At 44.6% G+C, this 22304-nt stretch overlaps 1 protein-coding gene across 1 annotated transcript in view; it reads right to left on the bottom strand.

Moving 5' to 3' along the window:
• The window catches only part of ABHD2 (abhydrolase domain containing 2, acylglycerol lipase), a 120203-nt gene that overhangs the window by 19229 nt on the left and 78670 nt on the right, over window positions 1-22304 (bottom strand). The window contains exons 6-7 of the mRNA XM_073618445.1: window positions 21298-21481; window positions 7471-7563 (exon numbers count right to left, since the gene is read on the bottom strand). Coding sequence (XP_073474546.1) covers window positions 7471-7563; window positions 21298-21481 — 277 coding nt within the window. The remainder of the gene's footprint in view (window positions 1-7470; window positions 7564-21297; window positions 21482-22304) is intronic.

Below are 22304 nucleotides of genomic sequence, written 5' to 3'. Positions count from 1 at the left end.
AACCCCTCGATCGCCCCCTAGTGTTAACTCCTTCCCTGCCAGTGACATTTATACAGTAAATCAGTGGCTGTTTTTAGCTCTGATCGCTGTATAAATGTCAATGATCCAAAAAAAGTGTCAAAGTGTCCGATCTGTTCCCCGCAATGTTGCAGTCCAGCTAAAAATCGCTGATCACCGGCCTTACTAGTAAAAGAAAAAAACTTCTCGCCCCCTGACATGCCACAATTGGCATGTCTTTTTTTTTTTTTTGGAGGGGGGGGGGATGGGGGAGTTTTTTTTGTACAAACTTTATGTGAAGTGTACAAAACGTACACTTCATTTATAACAATGTACAGGAGCGCGATGTGCTACATTCGTGTGTTGCAGTGTGAATGGGACACATAAGAAATTGTTTCCTGTGGTCCTTGCAGTGACAGACGTTTTATAAGGCAGTAAAACATCTGTCACCGCAAATAGTGTGAATTCACCTCAATTATGCTGTAAAACTTACATAGATTATGTACTTTTAATAAAAGTTAGTTATGGCAAAACATTGTGTGCGTTCTCTCAGGGTACAGAGAAAATCTCTATTTTGCAGTGTAACCCAAACAAAGGCAGACAGCAGCGGATATCATACGGAGTAGGAAAGCTGAGAACATTGAGTAGACGCCACCCCACAGAGATAAAACACGACATTCTAGAATATGGAAGTCAACAAACTGCTTGGAGAGACCAATCTTGGTGTGACTGCTGACAGTAAGAAATAAAAGTATATTTAGTAGCAACGCACATCTTGAAAGCAACATTATTTCAAAGCCAAGCTCCAGACAAGAAACACTAAGAGCCCTTTCACACCGGGCCGCCCATAGCGTCGGCGGTAAAACGCCGCTATTTTAGCTGCGTTTTACCGTCAAATTAGTGGCGCATTTCGGCAGCAGGCGGGGCGCTTTTACCCCCCGCTAGTGGCCGAGAAAGGGTTAAAACTGCCCGCAATGCGCCACAATAGGGGCATTTTGCCGGCGGTATCCCCGCGCTGCCCCATTGATTTCAATGGGGAGCAGTGGTGGAGGAGCAGTAAACACACCGCTCCTTCACTGCTCCAAAGAAGCTGCTGGCAGAACTTTTTTCCCGTCCTGCCAGCGCAGAGCTCTGGTGTGAAAGCCTTCGGGCTTTCACACTGGAGACAATGCTGCAGCTGTTTGAGGGCGGATTGCAGGCGCTATTTTTAACGCTATAGCGCCTGCAAAACGCCCTCGGTGTGAAAGGGGTCTAAGTACATGGTTTAACTTGCTTACTGGGCTCTTAAAGCGGAGTTCCACCCAAAAATGGAATTTCCGCTTTTCGGAATCCCCCCCCCCGGTGTCACATTTGGCACCTTTCATGGGGAAGGGGGGGAGCAGGTACCTGTCTAACACAGGCATTTTGCTCCTACTTCCGGGCACAGATAGCCGAGCCACCTGCGGGTATCTAGCCACTTCTGGTGCCTTCTCCGCCCCCCCCCCCCCCCCCCCCGCTGTCTTCTGGGAGTCATACAGGTCATACAGAAGACAGCAGGGACCAGTGGGATTGCGCAGCGCAAGTCGCGCATGCGCAGTAGGGAACCAGGAAGGCCGCAAGGCTTCCCTTCCTGATTCCCTGAGCGAAGATGGCGGCGCCTCCACCTGAGAGCAGAGGGATGGGTCGGCTTCGTGTGCCGACTTCATGGGCGCCCTGGACAGGCAAGTGTCCTAATTTTAATAGTCAGCAGCTGCAGTATTTGTAGCTGCTGACTTTTAAAAAAAAATTAAAATTAAGCGGAACTCCGCTTTAAACCCCCTTCCTACCCAGGGCAATTTTCAGCTTTCAACGCTCTCGCACTTTGAATGACAATTGTGCGGTAATGCAACACTGTACCCAAATTAATTTTTTATCATTTTTTTCACACAAGAAATTTCTTTTGGTGGTATTTAATCACTGCTGGGTTTTTTATTTTTTGCTAAAAAAAAACCCCCCAAAAAACTACCAAAAATTTTGAAAAAAAGAAATAAAAAAGTTTCGTAGTTTGTTATAAAATTTTGAAAACCGGTAATTTTTCTTCATTGATGTGCGCTGATGGGCATTGATAGGCACTACTGGTGGGCACTGATCTGCACCTGTAGGTGGCACTGGAGGGCACTGCATAGCAGCAGTGCCTCTCCCTGTTTGGGACGGATGTCCCTCTGTCAGAATCCGGTGATCTGCTTTTTTTTTTCCCCTTACGCTGTCAGCGCGAGGGGGGAAAAAAAGCAGATTACCGATCTTCCGTTTACAATACGTGATCATCTGTCACTGGCTGACAGCTGATCACGTGGTAAGGGGCCGGGATCGATCATCTGAACTGCCGAGTCTCATCGATAAACTTATCGGTGATAAACTTATTTGGTTCAGATGGTGTCAAGCGTGTGTGGGGGCAACCAGGTGAGTAGTACAAAGACAAGTGTGTCTTGCATACAGTCAAGCATGGTGGTGGGGGTGTCATGGTCTGGGGCTGCATGAGTGCTGCTGGCACAGGGGAGCTACAGTTCATTGAGGGAACCATGAATGCCAACATGTACTGTGACATACTGAAGCAGAGCATGATCCCCTCCCTTCAGAGACTGGGCCGCAGGGCAGTATTCCAACATAACGACCCCAAACACACCTCCAAAATGACCACTGCCTTGCTAAAGAAGTGGAGGGTAGAGGTGATGGACTGGCCAAGCATGTCTCCAGACCTAAACCCTATTGAGCATCTGCGGGGGATCAAACAGAAGGTGGAGGTGCGCAAAGTCTCTAACATCCACCAGCTCGGTGATGTCGTCATGGAGGAGTGGAAGAGGACTCCAATGACAACCTGTGAAGCTCTGGTGAACTCCATGCCCAAGAGGGTTAAGGCAGTGCTGGAAAATAATGGTGGCCACACAAAATATTGACACTTTGGGCCCAATTTGGACATTTTGACTGTGAATGACTGTGTGTTGAGTTATTTTGAGGGGACAGCAAATTTACACTGTTATACAAGCTGTACACTCACTACTTTACATTGTAGCAAAGTGTCATTTCTTCAGTGTTGTCACATGAAAAGATATAAAAAAAATATCTACAAAAATGTGAGGGGTGTACTCACTTTTGTGAGATACTGTACATACAGTGCGTTGAAAAAGTATTCATACCCCTTGACATTTTCCACATTTTGTTATGTTACATCCAAAAACGTAAATCTATTTTTATTGGGATTTTATGTGATAGACCAACACAAAGTGGTGCATAATTGTGAAGTGAAAGGAAAATAAAAGTTTTTTTTTTACAAACAAGAGCACTTTCACACGGAGGCAGTTTTCAGGCATTTTAGCGCTAGAAATAGCACCTGTAAAGCGCATTAAAACTGCATCACATCCCGCCCAAATGTGAAAACCCCTTTCACACTGGGGTGGTGCGCTTGCAGGACGTTAGAAAAAGTCCTACACAGAGCATCTTTAAGGCTGTTTGGGAACGCTGTATACATCCCTCCCAAAATGCCCCCGCCCATGGCAATGAATGGGCAGCGCTTCGGAAGCACCGCAACATGGGCAGTTTTACCCCTTCTTCAGCCGCTAGCGGGGGTTAAAAGCGCTGCTTAAACAGCGTCGCTGAAACTAGCAGCAATAACGCACGGGCGGCCACAGTGTGAAAGGGGTCTAAATGTGTGACAGATTTCAAATTTTGTGTCGGAAATTCTGATGAAAAACGTCCGATGGAGACTACACACGGTCAGAATTTCCGACAACAGGCTCCCATAGAACATTTTCCGTCATAAAATCCTATCATGTATACGGGGCATTAGGGTCTGCTAAAGACTTGAGACTGGGGAGGAGGTTCACCTTCCAGCAGGACAATGATCCTAAATGTACAGCCAGCGCTACAATGGAATGGTTTAGATCAGTGGTTCTCAACCCTGTCCTCAAGTACCCCCAACAGGCCATGTTTGCAGGTTTTCCTTTATCTTGCACAGGTGCTTTAAATCAGAGTCAATGGCTAGGTATTTTGGACAGCTATTTTAACGAAGAGAAAATTCCCAAAACATGGCCTGTTGGGGGTACTTGAGGACAGGGTTGAGAACTACTGGTTTAGATCAAAGCATATTCATGTGCTAGAATGGCCCAGTCAAAGTCCAGACCTAAATCCAATTGGAGAATCCGTGGCAAGACTTGAAAATTGCTGTTCACAGAGCCTGTCCATCCAATTTGACAGAGCTTGAGCTATTTTGCAGAGAAGAATGGGCACAAATATCACTCTCTAGCAAAGCTGGTAGAGACATCCCCAAAAAGACTTGCAGCTGTAATTGCAGTGAAAGGAGGTTCTACAAAAGTATTGACTCAGGGGGGCTGAATACAAATGCACGCCACACCTTTCACATATTTGTAAAAAATTGGAAAACCATTTATAATTTTCCTTCCACTTCACATCGTGTTGGTCTATCACATAACATGCCAAAAAAATAAATTTTTTGGTTGCAACGTGACAAAATGTGGAAAATTTCAAAGGGTATAAATACTTTTTAAAAGGCACTGTATATGTGAGCAGAGATTCTGCACTTAGGGTTTTTACTGCCATGAACATAAGGGTTACGATGCCACAGAACTGCTTGCAGTTGGCTGACTCGGTAACCCTTACATCCTTGGCCTTCCCTTGGGCTCTGAGGTGGTTGAAAACCTCAGACATGAAAATATGAACAAAGCATATCCCTCTATAGTGTGTACTTGTCTCACATAAAAGCACCTAGTAACACTCTGTAACATTCTGTCTGCCACTTCATTCCTCTGAGTCCCTTCTGACAAGTTTTCCAGACACCAAGAGAAAAACGTGACAGGGGAGGGATCTGCAGCTGATTGACAGCATCAGCTGTGCTCCTGTGTATTGTGTGAAGGGGGTGTGTCCCTTCACACCAATAAGCTCTTTAAGCTTTAAGTCATTGGTCGCCTCAGCAACTTTGAACATATAACAGAAGGCCTCCTTCAACTCTGCTGATTTAGGATTTGTAAAGCTCCAAGAGTTTGCAGAGCACTTTACAATATAAAAAGGTGGACGGTTTAATTACAATAACATTCAAGATCAGAGATTTAGGAATGCCATGCTCATGAGAGCTTACAATATAAAAAGGGAGGGGCAAGTTACAAGGTGAAGGAGAACGTAAAAAAGTTCATTTGTCCAGTGGAGCCATTCATAAAAAAATATGACCACCTATCTTGGATAAGTGTAGTAGCTGGCTTGTGCTTTTGTGAATGATGATGCTGGTCTCCAGCGGCCATCATGCACAACACAAGCTGACAGTTTCTCCTCCACTCACCCCTACATAGCTGGCAGCCAGCGGGTGTGTGTCAGCTCAGTCTTTCCTTTTAGTATTTTCAGTACAAGGAAGATGTTAGATGTTCAGCAGAGGAGGCAACGGGGCTCCAAATGCATGGCGGGAGGTGGCACGGGGCTGCAAATGCCATGCGGGAGGCGGCACGGGGCTGCAAATGCCATGGCGGGAGGCGACACGGGGCTGCCAATGCATGGCAGGAGACGACACGGGGCTGCCAATGCATGGCAGGAGACGACACGGGGCTGCCAATGCATGGCAGGAGGCGACACGGGGCTGCCAATGCATGGCAGGAGGCGACACGGGGCTGCCAATGCATGGCAGGAGGCGACACGGGGCTGCCAATGCATGGCAGGAGGCGACACGGGGCTGCCAATGCATGGCAGGAGGCGACACGGGGCTGCCAATGCATGGCAGGAGGCGACACGGGGCTGCAAATGCATATCAGGAGGCGACACGGGGCTGCAAATGCATGGCAGGAGGCGACACTGGGCTGCAAATGCATGGCAGGAGGCAGCAATGGAGCTGGCAGCCAGTGGGTGTGTGTCAGCTCAGTCTTTCCTTTTAGTCTTTTCAGTACAAGGAAGATGTTAGATGTTCGGCAGAGGAGGCACAGGGCTGCAAATGCATGGCAGAGGAGGCACAGGGCTGCAAATGCATGACACAGCTACACATATTTGGTCCTAACTGCACTGTCTGGCATTCCCTGTCTCCTCAGTCAGTAAGTAGACCAAGCTACCCAGCAACCACAACACAGATTTCAACAGGACCAAGTGTGATATGCAGTGGGTTCCACATGGGACTTAACAAGCATCTTAAATTTCTGGTAAGAATTCTCCTTTAAAAGTGGTAAGCAAAGCCTGGCGTTGGAAGGATTAGGCTACATTCACACGGATGCTTGTATCTGAAAGCAGTTAACACCTAATATGCACCTGAAAAAGTTGAAATATTTCCTGCAGATAGATGGCACCTTCTCTTCCTCTTTGTGGGTAGTTTTCTGAGCAAGGTGATAGAACTGTGCAACTGAAAGGGTAGCAGGGACATCACGAGTTGCCATGCAGTGCAGTTCCATAGCCCATTTATTTGAACAGGCTGCAAACTGCTTCGGAACGCAGAAAAAGTAGCACACTACTTTTAAAAATGTGCGGTACCATACAAATTGGTGCCCACAAACACTCAGCATTTGAGATCTGTGCACGGGGTGCCATTACCAATACTTTGACACCCACATGCAGTTTACAAGGGCAGTGTGGTCACCTGCGTGGAGGGAAACACACACGCAGAATGCACCTTTCCCGCACTGTGTTTTGGGGTAAACTGGCCCTGAAGCAGCTAGAGAGGCAAATGAAGCAAAGATAGGTACATCCCCCATCATCCCAGCATCTAACTAGGGGATATTTTGTCCTGATGTATGAGGAAATCAGAACCTATCCTGATAAATTTTACAACTTTACCAGAATGTCAGTGTCCACCTTTGACAGCTTACTAACTATTGTTAGACCACGTCTAAAAAGAATGAATACCAACATGAGGATGAATGAGAACCAATATGAGGATTACCAATATTTCAGGAAGAAAAAGAGGAAGAGCTTCATTATCTGCTGCAAAACGCACCACAGCCATCTTATCTTATATCTTATATAACATCTTATATTTATATTTTAAAACAAAAGCAAAAGTTCCCCCTAACATCAGTCTCCCTAACATGGGGTTCCTCATCAGAGCTCCCCCTTGCATCAGAGGACCAAATAAAATCTTGAAGCAGGACATGAGCTGTAGTTTGGAGACCCCCTGCTCTTGAGATTAAAATAAATATCGTCTGTCTTTCGCCTTGGTGGTTCATATACAGCAGATAAGGAGGAGAAGTAATTCTCAAAAAGATATGTGTTCTAGTAGCCACGCATTGCAGCTCAGGCTAGACTTTATATGGCTGTATCTTCTGCTGTAGGGTAGGTCTAATTAATACACCAATGGCTTCCTCACCCACTGTTTAAACCTATTTGTACAAGGCTACTAAATCAGACAGACATTGTCCTAAATGGAAGACATAAATCATAAAAAGTATATAAAGTTATTTTTACAAGTTTTGTGCAAAGCAGCAGAGGCATCCAAGACATGACTTTATTGAATTACTTATACTATTAAGTGAATACCTATGAGACAGAATGATCTTCTTCATGTTGTCAGCCATGAGGAAGTTGTATAAGCGTCGGCATTGATCCCACTGTAGGAATGTTTCTTGTGCCCTGGAAGAAACCCACAAATGAAAAGAAGTCAATGAAGTGTCACAGAGCAAACACTAATTCAGGGAAGCACAAAGGATTTGTCAGACCACTAAAATCACATTAGTGCAAATGTAAAAAATCCTGCTTGCTGTATCTTTAATGCGCTTTCTTCAAAATGCGTTTTATAGAGTTCAATGGTATCGCACGTAAAAGGCATCGAACAGGTGTGAAGCGCCCCTTAGACACACAGAGGCCAGGGTATGTTTCTAACACCATGGCAAGGAAGCAGTGGAATTATTGGACCTGCAAAGTCCACTTTGCAGAATTTTAGGATGCATTCACACCTGAGCGTTTCATTTTCAGGCAGAAAGTCGCGCATTTTTGCCGCGATTTTGTACAGGTCAAAAGTTCACCAATGTAAAAACCAGAAAAACGCCTGTAATCTGCCCAAAAAAGAAACTCATGTACTTTGAGCTTCAGGCATTTTTCCGGCGTTTTGCTTCAGGTGACCAAACGCTCAGATGTGAACAAGTGCCATTGACATGAATGGGATTTTGCTTGTTGGGTGTTTTTCAGGCGTTTTATGAGCTGAAAATGCTCAGGCTTGAATGCAGCCTTAAAGCTGAACTCCAGGTATGATCTTTATTGCACACTCACAATCGACCAGCTTGGACCAAATATTAGTATGCATATCTCACACTCAAGGGGCTATTGACAAAGCGGACAATCACTGTAGTAGTGGGTACTACTACAGTAGTGACTGATCTTCCAGGTCCTGTTCAGATTCTGCGAAACTGATCAAATGGGTCCCTGTGCACACTGACCACAGACGGGCACGCAATCTGCACTACTGCCATTAATAGAACACACTGCATTTCTTTCAATACATACAAGGGGGTTGATATACTAAAACTGAAGAGTGCAAAATCTGGAGCAGCTCTGCATAGAATCAGCTTCCAGGTTTTATTTGTCAAAGCTTAAAGGGGTTGTAAACCCTCATGGTTTTTGACCTTAATGCATGCGGTCATCCTCTGTCCGGGAACGAGCATACCACCTGTAGCTGGTGAGGAAAAGATGATCCGCACTCCGGTGATTGCTCTTAAAAAGTGAAATATTTATTGACAAGCCACAATGACCAAACGCAAATGAGAACAGTTGACGCGTTTCAGCCTATAAGGCCTTAGTCATAACTCTGTAGCTGGTTTCTCGTGTCCTGATTGGATAGATTGATAGCAGCGCAGCCATTGGCTCCCGCTGCTGTCAATCAAATCCAATGACGCAGTGCCAGGGCCGAGTCCTGCATTCTGTGTGAATGGACACAGATGCGGGACTTGGGAGCACGCCCACATGGGTGTCCACCAAGGAGAGCGCTTCTCCAACGTGGACACTCGATGCGGGGAGGAGCCACGAGCGCCACCGGGGGACCCCAGAAGAGGAGGTTCAGGACCACTCTGTGCAAAAGGAACTGCACAGTGGAGGTAAGTATAACATTTTTTTTTTTAAATAACCTCTTTGATTGAACAAGCTGAAGATAGAAGCCGATTGCCTACCACTGACTACCATTGACACAGCTGTACCAGATTTTGCACTCTCCAGTTTTCTTAAATCAACCCCAAGAAGTTTTCTGATGGTACGAGATGCATCAAGGAGGAAGGGTGATGATGTCATGATCTCAGCCTCGTCAGAGAATTTATGAACGCAGCAGTGCCAAGCAAGACACACCCTGCGGTCAGTGTGCAGAGGGGCAGCTGCTTGCACAGGACCTGGAGATTGCAGCCATTGCCGAGCACTACAGTGACTGCTGGCTTCCCCAGCAGCTCCGCACATATGAGATATGCATTCTTAGTTCGAGCCAAACCAATGTAGGTATGCAGTAAAAATTACACTTGAAATTCAGCTTTAAACCAGTGGTGATACCATACAAAAAGGAGCAAGATATTTACAACTATATCTTATTTTACATTGAAAAGTGGATTTCTTTCACAAATGTAGAAGCAAACTGGAAAATTCAGCCCTAAACATTAGGTTCACTTGCAAAATGCAGAACATTGCCTGTGGCTGTATTATTCAACTCTGCAACGTCATCAAATATTCCTAGAAACAAATTCATACTATATCAGTCATGCTTGGACTGGATGTACAACTATTTATCTTTCACCCCCAGGCTTCCACAGCCTGCACTGTGCAAAAGGACAACATGATAATCTTTGCACTGTACTTTGTGATAGCTACGGTTTTATTCCACATCAAAAAAATGTAACATATATTCTGTAAGAGTGTGTATGAGATATAGATAGAACAAAATCAATAATGTTACACATACAATAAATGGTTCACCACTAGAGGAAGTAGATGTGGCACAACGCTGTCCAAGGTTTACCAACCCTAGATTCACATTAGTGCTGCTGCGTGAAGTATTTTTCAGTGCTTTTTTGCGCATTTTTACATGCTTTTTGAGTAGGAGGAGAATGGAATTGATACACAAAGCTCGGCACTACAAAATGTGTACATATGCTTTCCATGCATTCCCATTGAAGTATTTGGGGCAAAAGACGCACTGTACTAAAAGAAGCGCCTGCATTCTTTCAAAACGGACTGCACTGGGCTTTGATGTGAACAAGCAACAAAATGTGATTTGTATTGTGCAAACACAGGAGAAAACGCACTAGTGTGAACAAAGACTTAAGCCTCGTACACACAGTCAGATTTTTGGACAAACTTTCTTCCGTTTTTTATTCTTACATGCTAGTCTCAGATGGAAAATGAAGAGGTTACTCAACATACCAAAAGTCTTGTACTACAGAATTCAACTTCAGAAGTGATGTAATACGTTGAATTGTTTTGTATGTATTTGGTTTCCGAGCATGCGTAGTCTTGCTCTTACGATTTTTTTTTGGACTAAAACTGTGCTAATTTAACGAAAATCGGACCTTGTGTTCACGTACAATTACAATTTTATAGCCTGCACATAAAGTTTTTGTCATCCGAAAAATCGGAATCAGCTGTCGAAAGCAGCATACTGCCGATCCGAAAATTGGCAGATCGTTCTTAGGATGAAATTTAACTTCTGTTCACTCCAGATGCGTTCCCGCATGCCTGTTTTTTGATGCATTCCAGATGCATTTTTTTCTTCTTGCATTTTCATTTATTTTTTACATCTTTCTTCATTTTTCTGTTTTTTTGTTTTTGTTTTTTTTTTTGTGTATTGGGTTCCAGTGCATTTTTACTGTGTTCCAGTACAGTTCCTTGCAGAAAAATGCAGCATGTTCTATTTTTGTTGACTATACACAAAGTTTTGAGAATGACACAAATATTAAATTTCACAAAGTCTGCTTGCCTTTTTTATGATGCCAATTTGCATATACTCCAGAATGTTATGAAGAGTGATCAGATGAATTGAAATTAATTGCAAAGTCCCTCTTTGCCATGAAAATGAACTTACGGTAATCCCAAAAAACACATTTCCACTGCATTTTAGCCCTGCCACAAAAGGACCAGCTGACATGTCAGTGATTCTCTCGTTAACACAGGTGTCAGTGTTGACGAGGACAAGGCTGGAAATCACTCTGTAATGCTGATTTAGTTAGAATAACAGACTGGAACCTTTAAAAGGAGGGTGGTGCTTGAAATCTTTGTTCTTCCTCAGTTAACATAGTTGCCTGCAAGGAAACACATGCAGTCATCATTGCTTTACACAAAAAGGGATTCACAGGCAAGGATATTGCTACTGCTAAGATTACACCTAAATCAACTATTTATCGGATCAAGAACTTCAAAGAGAGAGGTTCAGTTGTTGTAAAGAATGCTTCAGGGCACTCAAGAAAGTCCAGCAAGCCCCAGGACCGTCTCCTACAGTTGATTCAGCTGCGGGATCGGGACACCACCAGTGCAAAGCTTGCTCAGGAATGGCAGCAGGCAGGTGTGAGTACATCTGCACACACAGTAAGGCAAAGACTTTTGGAGGATGGCCTGGTGTTAAGAAGGGCAGCAGAGAAGCCACTTCTCTCCAGAAAAAAAAACATAAGGGACAAACTGATATTTTGCAAAAGGTACAGGGATTGGACTGCTGAGGAGTGGGTTCAATTCATTTTCTCTGATGCATCAGAGATACCAGATCAGCTTGCAATACCTTTCGCCCAAAGGCTTGCTCACTTGCTGATACCAGATCCACTCTGTAGTGTTTCACAAATGTAGTGTTTCACAAATGTAGTGAAACTGGACCATACGGCTGCTTTGCAAATCTGCTCTGGCGTTGCTCCAGCTCTTTCCGCCTGTGAAGCTGCCATAGCTCTGGTAGAGTGTGCTTTAATTCCCATGGGGGCCTCTCTACCCACTAGCCTGTAGGCCTGATTAATAGCTATTCTGAGCCACCTGGCAATGGTGCGTCTAGATGCCTTCTGTCCCTTTCTTGCTCCGCAAAAAGATATAGAGAGAGAGTCTGACTTTCTAAAACTCTTTGTCAGCTCCAAATAACGTAGGATACATCTCCTGACGTCTAAAGTGTGAAACCTAAATTCCCTTTCACTTGAGGGATTAGGACAAAAAGTTGGCAAAATTACTTCTTGGCTTCTATGGTATTTTGAAGCCACCTTCGGTAGAAACGCCGGGTCAGTCTTAAAAACGAATCTATCCGAAAATACAACACAAAAGGGGGGTCTAATTGAAAAGGCCTCTATTTCACTGACCCTCCTGGCTGTGGTTACAGCCACCAAAAAAACAGCTTTATATGTTAGGTCCTTTAGGAGTACACTCCTCTAAAGGTTCGAACGGGGGTTCAGTCAGAACCTGCAAGACCAGGGAAAGGTCCCACTTAGGGAAGGAAGGACCCTGCACTGGTCTCTGTCTTGACAGGGCTCTGAAAAACCTAAACCACCCAGGTGTTGATGGCCAGGGATTTCTCAAGGTATGCGCTAAGTTCTGAAACCTGGCTCTTAAGGGTACTGATGGCTAACTCCTTATCAGCCCCGCACTGCAGAAATTCCAAGACTGCTATAGGGCTCTGCACCTTAAAAGAGAGTTTTCAAGGCACCAAGCCTTAAAACGCCCCCAAACCTTTTGGTAGATTAGGCGCGTCTCCTCTTTCTTACTATCAAGGAGGGTGGCTACCAGTTGATCCAAAAAGCCCTTGCTTCTTAGAATCTCTTCTTCAGAAGCCAAGCGGCTAAGTTCCAGCGGGCCACCTGGGGACAGAGAACTGGGCCCTGCGACAGGAGATCCTTCCTGGACGGAAGGAGTCAGGGAGGTTCCGCTGCATACTGACCGAGAATCGAGAACCAAGCTCTCTTGGGCCAGTACGGAGCCACTAAAATTAGTGTGGTGTTTTCTACCTGGAATTTTCTTAGAACTGCTGGCAGAAGCACCGGGGGTGGGAAGGCGTAGCAAACTCTGAAGTGCCAACTTTGTGTCAGAGCGTCTACCCCTAACGCGTTCTCCCATCTGCTGAGAGAGAAAGTATGGGGTCTTTGTATTGCTCCATGAGGCAAATAGGTCTATCTCCGGGAGGCCCCATCTCCTGACTATGAGGTCGAACACCTCCTGATTGAGTACCCAGTCCGCCTCTCTCAGCTGTGTTCGGCTGAGAAAATCGGCCACTACGTTCTCCTTCCCTTTTAGGTACACTGCTGAAAGGGACAGAGCATTGGCTTCTGCCCAGCCAAGAATCTCTGTGGCTAGACTTAACAGCACCCCGCTTCTCGTGCCACCTTGCTTGTTTATATAAGCAATGACCGAAGAGTTGTCGGACCGTACCTGGATATGTTGTCCCAGTAGGTCTTCCCTGAAAGTTGTGAGTGCCAGTCCTACTGCTTTTAGTTCTTTCCAGTTGGAGGACCTTTTGAGCTCCTCCTCCTTTCATGTTCCCTGCGCCAACTGAGGTCCCAGATGTGCCCCCCAGCCTCTGCCACTTGCGTCCGTAGTAATCACTCTGGACACTGGAATGATCCACAGGCGCCCCTGTGACAGATTTATCTGCTTCCTCCACCACCAGAGGGACCTTTTTACCTGAGGAGGGATAGAAAGCAGAGTGTCTAAAGACTCCTGGCTGTGGTCCCACACCTTTAGAATCAGTGCCTGCAGGGGACGGAAGTGAAGGCCTGCCCACTGGACTGCCGGGATGGCAGAAGTCAGTAGGCCGAGGGTTGACATGGCTACCCGTATTGGTACCTGCTGATTGCTCTGGCGGCATGCTACTGCTTGGTCTAGCTTCAGAATTTTCTCTGGTGGGAGAAAAACTCTTAGCTGAGTAGAATCCAGCAGGTATCCCAGATAGGAAATCTGTTGAGCTGGAATAAGGCTGGACTTTTCCAGATTTGGTAGCCATCCTAGCTCTTTCAGGGTTGTCTTTGTGAGTTCTAGATCCCTGATTAGTTGTTTTGAGGATGGTGCGAAGAGAAGGAGATCGTCTAGGTAAGCAATAATTGATACCCCCTGATTCGCAAAAAAGCCATGGCTTCCGCCATGACTTTCGTAAATACTCGGGGTGACGAGGATAGGCCAAATGGCAGCGCCTGGAACTGCAGGTGAATAGTTTCGTCTTCTACTTTTACTGCCAGGCGCAGGAATTTTTGAAAGGCCTCCGCAATGGGGATGTGGAGGTAAGCGTCTTTCAAATCCAGTGACACCATGTAACAGTTCTGGGGAAGCAACGCTCTGAGAGTGAATATCGATTCCATCCGGAATCTTTTGTAAACAATCACTTTGTTCAGAGGTTTCAGGTTTAGAATTAACCTGTAACTCCCCGAGGGTTTTTTCACCACGAAAACGTGTGAATAAAAGCCTGTCCCTTCTTCCTTTGGAACTCTGCACACCACATTTTGTTGTTCTAATTCCTTTAATGCCCCTAGGAGGGCCTCTGCTTTTGCCGAACACCTGGGGAGAAGCGTTATTAAGCTTCGACATGGAGGGGGCTTTGTAAATTCCAGACAGTACCCCCTTCGTATGATCCCCAGTATAAATTGGTTGGGGGAGATTACTTCCCATTGTGGAAGGAAGGCTCCCAATCTTCCCCCCACTGTGACTCGAGTCACTGGGTCTTACTGGGCTGTTCAGGAGGGTGAAAAATCGCTCCTCCTTTGCCCTTACCCCTTTGGCTCCAAGTCTTTTTCTCTTGTGACTTGGGAGGCCTTCTTTTTTGTGGACGAAACCCCTTCCTGGGTTGATTTGGGGGTTTTCGTTTTACTGGGAATGCTTTCTTTTTAATCGGCGGTACGGTCTAATACTGTCTCTAGACCTGGGCCGAAGAGCAGATCACCGGTCAGCGGAATGCCACACAGCTTGACCTTTGAGGCATTGTCGCCTGGCCACGTTTTGAGCCAGAGGGCTCTTCTGGCTGAGTTGGCAAGTGCCGCAGTCCTGGCTGACATGCGCACTGACTCGGCCGAAGCATCCACTATGTATACTACGCCTCTTAGCATAGTTGGAAAGGATGCTAAAATAGTCTCCTTTGCTGTACCTGCCTCAATATGAGCCTGGATTTGCGTAAGCCAGTGCTCGAGGTTTCGGGCCACCACCATGACTGCCATCTCTGGTTTCAGATTACCTAGAGTTGATTCCCAGGTCTTTAACAGGGAATCAATTCTCTTGTCCATGGTATCTGTCAGAGCTCCCAGATCCTCGAAGACCAGATCTGTATGTCTGGAAACTTGCGAGAATGCTGCGTCCAATCTGGGATTTTTGTTCCAGATTGAGGCAGGATCGTCTGAAAAAGGGAATCTTCTTTTTAGGGCCCCAGAAAAGAAGGGTTTCCGTTCGGGATCCTGCCATTCTTTTTTGATCGTTTCAATTAGGACCTCATGAACAGGAAATACCTTCCTTTTCTGTTCTTTCAAGCCCCTATACATTTGGTCATGGAGAGATAGGGTCTTTTTATCCTCCTGGATACCCAGGGTAGTGTGGATAGCCCCTAAGAGGTCCTCTACCTCATCAAGGGACAACTTGTACCTTGAGGGTTTCCTGCACTCCCCCTCCCTACTCTCTTCCTCCGAGTCGTCCTGAGACCCGGAGGTAGCACTGTCAGGTTCCTCCCTTGCTTCCTCTCTGGAAGTGCCTGCCACTTCAGCTGAGGTGGCGGTCCCTGGTTGGGAAGATGCAGAGTCCTGTGCTAAGCGTGGGGTTGTATTCTGCGATGCAGGTGAGGGTTTAAGGGGGACCTGTAACACTTCAAACAGGGTCTTAAATGATTTGAAGGTTGAAGATAATTCCTTAACTGATACTGCTAACCCTGACTCCTGTTCAGAAGCTCTTTTGTCAACAAGAGCATCAATACAGTTCTTACATAAGACCTTTTTCCAAGTCTCCCCCAGGGTGTCCCTACAGGAGGCACACTTTCTCTTAGAGCTATGTGGAGGCTTTTTCTCAGAAGATTTCTGAAAAACATGGAAACACCAATCAATATCCCCACAAAGCATCACACAGAAATACAACCATGGGGAGATTCACGTCCCTCCTATAAAAATGAGGGACCCGGTCTCTCTCCCCCCCTCCCCCTCTGCCCACCTAGAGGGGTTCCTTCCCCTCCCCCCAGTACAGGAACCATAAGGGGGGAGGGAAAGCCTAGGTAAAGGGGGTACCCTTACCTTAGGCTGGCTGGAGCTGGTATCACTGAGCGTCGTCTGAGCATCTGCTTCCGACATGCTGGTGGGCGTCCTGTGGAGTCTTCACACTGCCTGTGCAGTGAACAAACTCCTCTCCAGCCTGTGCCCGGTCCTCTATCAGCGCCGTACGACCCGGAACCGGAAGTCGCGGGTCAAAGGACACACTTCCGCCCCTCCCGCCGGAAATGACGTCACCCGCCGTCTGGCCCGCTCGGCTCCACTGCGGCCTGTACCCTGTACAGGGGGGACAGAGATGCCTCCTGCAAACAGCCCTGTGGCTGTGAAAGAGGGCCCCCCCAGACTTCCACCAGCGCTTGGCAAAGTGGAGGAGGCGGACGAGATGCGGCCGGTATGTAGCCTGCCGCTGCCCCAGAGACCCCTGTCTCCTTAGTTAGGGATTTTTAGCAACATAGCCCCCAGTCTCCCTGACTGTTTTAGGCCTGGTTCCAAACGCAGTGTCTCCCCACCGGGGGAAACACAAACAACTGAGGCTGGCAGGGGGAGGTGAAAATTTATGGGGGCTGGCGCAGCATTTCCCAGGAAGAGGAGGAGCCAAGGTCTCTCAATGTGGCTGTCCTGAAAGACGGGAAGGGAAAAAATGTGCCTGGAAAACAAAAGTTGAGCGCTACCATGAGTCCTGTGTCATGCCAAACAGAAAAAAGTGTCCTATGACCATTCATGTGTGGGGCTGCTTCTCAGCCAAGGGAGTGGACTCGCTCACAATTTTGCCAAAGAACATTTTGCCACGAATGAAGAATGGTACAAAAACATCCTCCGAGAGCAACTTCCCCCAACCATCCAAGAACAGTTTGGTGACGAACAATGCCTTTTCCAGCATGATGGATCACCTTGCCATAAGGCAAACGTGATAACCAAGTGGCTTGGGGAACAAAACAATCGAAATTTTGGGTCCATGGCTAGGAAAAATCCCCAGACCATAATACCATTGAGAACTTGTGGTCAATCCTCAAGAGACAGGTGAACAAAAAAAACCCCACATATTCTGACAAACTCCAAGCATTGATTATGCAAGAATGGGCTGCCATCAATCAGGATGTGGTCCAGAAGTTGATTGAAAACATGCCAGGGCGAATTGCAGAAGTCTTAAAAAAGAAGGGTCAACACTGCAAATATCGACTCTGCATAAACTTAATGTAATGGTCAATAAAGGCCTTTGACACTTATGAAATGCTTGTAATTATACTTCAGTATACCATAGTAACATCTGACAAAAAGAACTAAAAACAATAAGCAGCAGACTTTGTGAAAATTTGTGTGTCATTCTCAAAACTTTTTAGCCAGGGCTGTACTGGAAGGCACTCCAATGGTGTGAACATTGACATTGGAATCTATGCAACCTACCGTCCATGCGTTTTTTGAAGCAGAAAAAAAATGCACTGGACTGCATGTGGTGTGAACCAGCCCTAAAGGATCATTCAATGTCCCCTTTTTGCATAAACTTTTGACCTGTGTATATTTTTACAAGGTAGACTTTCCAATATTGCCTTTGAAAGCAATGCACAAGTGGACAGGAAATATATTCAAAACCCTGTGGGGTTAATTTACTAAAGGCAAATCCACTCTGCACTTCAAGTGCACTTGGAAGTTCACTTGGAAGTGCAGTTGCTTTAGATCTGAGGGGAAGATCTGAAATGAAGGGAAGCTCTGCTGATTTTATCATCCAATCATGTACAAGCAAAAATGCTGTTTATTATTTTCCTTGCATGTCCCCCTCGGATCTAGAGCGACTACACTTCCAAGTGCATTTCCAAGTGCACTTGTAGTGCAAAGTGGATTTGCCTTTAGTAAATAAACCCCTGTGTGCTGACTTATTACACTGGTTGCGGATTTGATGTGGACCATCATGGTGTCAGAACCTGCCAAAGTAATCCAGGTAAAAAAAAGGGGGGGGGGGGGACAAGGGGGAAGGACTTTATATGAAGCACGTGGTAGCCAAAAAATAGATGGTGGACATTATGGATTTTTGTTGTTATGTGTTTATATTCGGATTGATTGCCACTAAATACAATTGAGTAAAACAAGTACAACATGTAACAATAGTACAGTGGTAATACAGTATATATGGCATCATACAAGCAGTATCACATATATAGCAAAACAGGATTCTTCCGTAGTGCTGCCAAATGGTAATAAAGTATAAATGGCATCATATAAGTAGTATCACATATAGAGCAAACAAGATTCATCCATAGTGCACCAGAATATAGTTGGATCAACCAATAAACCATAATAGTATTTGCAGAGTCTATGACCTCGTTGGTCCAAGAGAAGGGGTATACAGGTAAACTTGGTATCCAGGTAATGTATGTTGTGATCATGGCATATGGCAGCTCTACGCATTTCGTGGCTTTTGATGTATGACAGGGATGGAAATATGTGACCTTACCAGGCCACATTTTCATTTAAAGTCCCAATGGATGGAACAGCTGGCCTTACCAGGTCACAGGTTCACTTAAAGTCCCTTAACTCCCCAATTTTAATTCAAAGTAATCCAGGTATCGTTGAACTTTCCTCATCTCACATTCCATCACATTATAGTACTGTTGCTTTAGCTCTATAGAAACCAATATCCTCCGACTCAGTCCTTTCGTTATTGTACAGTTTTTCACAAGTCATATGGCATGTACATAAAAAGTAAAGCATGATACACGCGTTAAGTTAAGTTCTTAACCCATCGGGCTGAACAGAAAAAACAGAGAGGTCGCAGTAGTAACTATGCTATGTTAGAACAGCGATCTCCCCTGCTGTGCTATTGTGTCTCGCCAGAACACACAGGTCAGTGCTCGCAGCCATTGGCTGCTGATTTTCCAGCATGTCAGTTCAACAGAAGGCAGTCAAAAGATTGGCTTCTGTCAGACAAGCAGCTGTACACAAGAGACGAATGTTGGCCGGGTTCTATTGTACCAGCTGATTTTGCTCAATATTCGCCCTGTTTGTATGGGGCTTAAGGGAAGAGAATGAAATTGTAATTCCTTCTGGATCACAACAGAAATTTGATTCCAGTTGCATGGTGGCCTCATGCACACACAAATATGATCTAGTTTGGCTTTTCTAGCCTGTTAATCAGATATCTGATTGGAAGGGAAAAGAATGTGCATCATTCATTACATTCAACATTTAGTAATTATATGCAGAACAGGTGTACATGGCCTCTTCTGTCTGATTAATAGAAGGTTTTGGGTACCTTAAAATTTGGGTGAGAGATTAGATGTTTTATCAGAAGAGAAAGAGATGCTGTAAATGATTGCACATTAGTGCTGATATAATATCAATATACAGTGCCTTGAAAAAGTATTCACACCCCTTGAAATTTTCCACATTTTGTCATGTTACAACCAAAAACATAAATTTATTTTTTTGGGATTTTATGTGATAGACTAAACACAAAGTGGCACATAATTGTGAAATGGAAGGAAAATGATAAATGGTTTTCATTTTTTTTTTTCAAATAAATATCTGAAAAGTGTGGCATGCATTTTTATTCAATCCCCTTTACTCTGATACCCCTAACTAAAATCTAGTGGAACCTATTGACTTCAGAAGTCATCTAATAAGTAAATAGAGTCCACCTGTGTGTAATTTAATCTCAGTATAAATACAGCTATTCTGTGAAGCCCTCAGAGGTTTGTTAGAGAACCTTAGTGAACAAGCAGCATCATGAAGGTCTAGGGACACACAAAACAGGTCAGGGATAAAATTGTGGAATAGTTTAAAGCAGGGTTAGGTTATAAAAAAAATATCCCAAGCTTTGAACATCTCACAGAGCACTGTTCAATCCATTATCTGAAAATGGAAAGAGTATGGCACAACCGCAGACCTACCAAGACATGGCCGTCCACCTAAACTGACAGGCCGGGTAAGGAGAACATTAAATCAGAGAAGCAGCCAAGAAGCCCCCATGGTAACTCTGGAGGAGCTACTGCAGAGATCCACAGCTCAGGTTGGAAAATCTGTCCACGGGACAACTACTAGTCGTGCACTCCACAAATCTGGCCTTTATGGAAAAGTGGCAAGAAGAAACCCATTGTTGAAAGAAAGCCATAAGAAGTCCCATTTGCAGTTTGCGAGAAGCCATATGGGGGACACAGCAAACGTGGAAGAAGGTGCTCTGGTCAGATGAGACCAAAATTTAACTTTTTGGCCTAAAAGCAAAACACTATGTGTGGTGGAAAACTAACACTCCACATCACCTTGAACACACCATCCTCCCCGTGAAACAAGGTGGTGGCAGCATCATGTTGTGAGGATGCTTTTCTTCAGCAGGGACAAGGAAGCTGGTCAGAGTTGATGGGAAGATGGATGGAGCTAAATACAGGGCAACCTTAGAAGAAAACCTGTTGAGTCTACAAAAGACTTGAGACTGCGGCGCAGGTTCACCTTTCAGCAGGACAATGACCCTCAACATATAGCCAGAGCTACAATGGAATGGTTTAGATCAAAGCATTTTCAAGTGTTAGAATGGGCCAGTCAAAGTCTAGACCATCCAATCTGACAGAGCTTGAGCTATTTTGCAAAGAAGAATGGGCACAAATTTTACACTCTAGATGAGCAAAGCTGGTTGAGATATCCCCAAAAATACTTGCAGCTGTAATTGCAGTGGTTCTACAAAGTATTGACTCAGGGGGGCTGAACACAAATGCAAGCTACACTTTTCAGATATTTGTAAAAAATTTTGAAAATCATTTATCATTTTCCTTCCGCTTCACAATGATGTACCACTTTGTGTTGGTCTATAGTGGTCTCCAAACTATGGACCTGCAGTTGTTCAGGAACTACATTTCCCGTCATGTCTGTAAAGGTCAGAGTTTTACAATGCTTCATGGGACCTGTAGTTCCACAACAGCTGGATGGCCGTAGTTTGTAGGTCCCTGGTCTATCACATATAATGCCAATAAAATACATTTACGTTTTTGGTTGTAACATGACAAAATGTGGAAAATTTCAAGGGGCATGAATACTTTTTCAGGGTACTGTACCATGCTAATGAATGTACTCTGGTAATCCTGCCCACATATTACAGCTAATCATAGCAGGACAATGCTTAGACTCAAGTTTCAGTCCACATAGTAGCGGGGGCAAGTTTGCCTTCTGATGCTTTTAACAGTATAAAGTTACCAAGAAATACACTATAAAGATCACTTACCGGGAAGCACTGTACCCCTGGCACACACTGACACAGCACATGACTCTCTCTTGGTTGGCGAAAGCTTCACCAAGGAATTTACACACTATGTTTCCACCGAGGCTAAACCCCACAACGATTAGCTTGGTCTGTGGATACATCTTCTTGATGTAGTTGACCATTCCTCCAAATTCCCACGTACAACCTTAGGATAGAAAATGACAGGTTAAAATCGAACAACTGCATCAGCAGAATATTTAAAGCAGAATTTAAAGAATGATTAATGCAAGAATGCATATCTCATAGCTGAGGGACCGTTGTGGAAGCTAACAATCATTGTAGTAGGTGGCACTACCACACAGTTAAAAGGCGTTAGGTCACCTTTGCAGTTTTTCTGTAAAGGGGAATTGACACTTTTATGGTACATCTAAATCCAAAACCAAAAATGTAAAATATTGCAGATTACCAGTCCTTGGTGTGGTGGCTGCATTCATTTTCTTTTTGTAAGCTTCCTTTGCTTTATTTGTACCCTGTAATCCTGCAAATAACACACTTCCTGTCACTCCTCCACTGTATCTGTGGTGGAAGCCATGGTCGTCACCCTAGGCTACTCTCCTGTTATGTACTATAAAACATCTCTGTATCTCTTCATCTCCATTACACTGGGGACAGGGTAACTAGCAATTTATATTTATATATATATATATATATATATATATATATATATATATATATATATATATATATATATATATATATATATATATATATATATATATATATATATATATATATATATATATATATAAATAAAGGATGATTTTTTTTTTTTTTTTAAATATATTAATTAATTTTAAAAAGGGACAAAGAGATAGAGTTAGGGGACTGGCCAACCATCTACCCTATATTTTATGAAATGTTTTACTTCTCTTTCGAATATTAAAAGTGATCTTATATAGGGGCAAGGAGTTATTACCCAGTTTCGGCCACTGATCCTTTTTATGTCAGTAAAATGGACTTCCTTGCAT

The sequence above is a fragment of the Aquarana catesbeiana genome, linkage group LG03, assembly GCF_042186555.1.
Source record: "Aquarana catesbeiana isolate 2022-GZ linkage group LG03, ASM4218655v1, whole genome shotgun sequence".
Lineage (NCBI taxonomy): Eukaryota > Metazoa > Chordata > Amphibia > Anura > Ranidae > Aquarana > Aquarana catesbeiana.
This window is presented reverse-complemented; position numbering and strand designations above follow the sequence as displayed.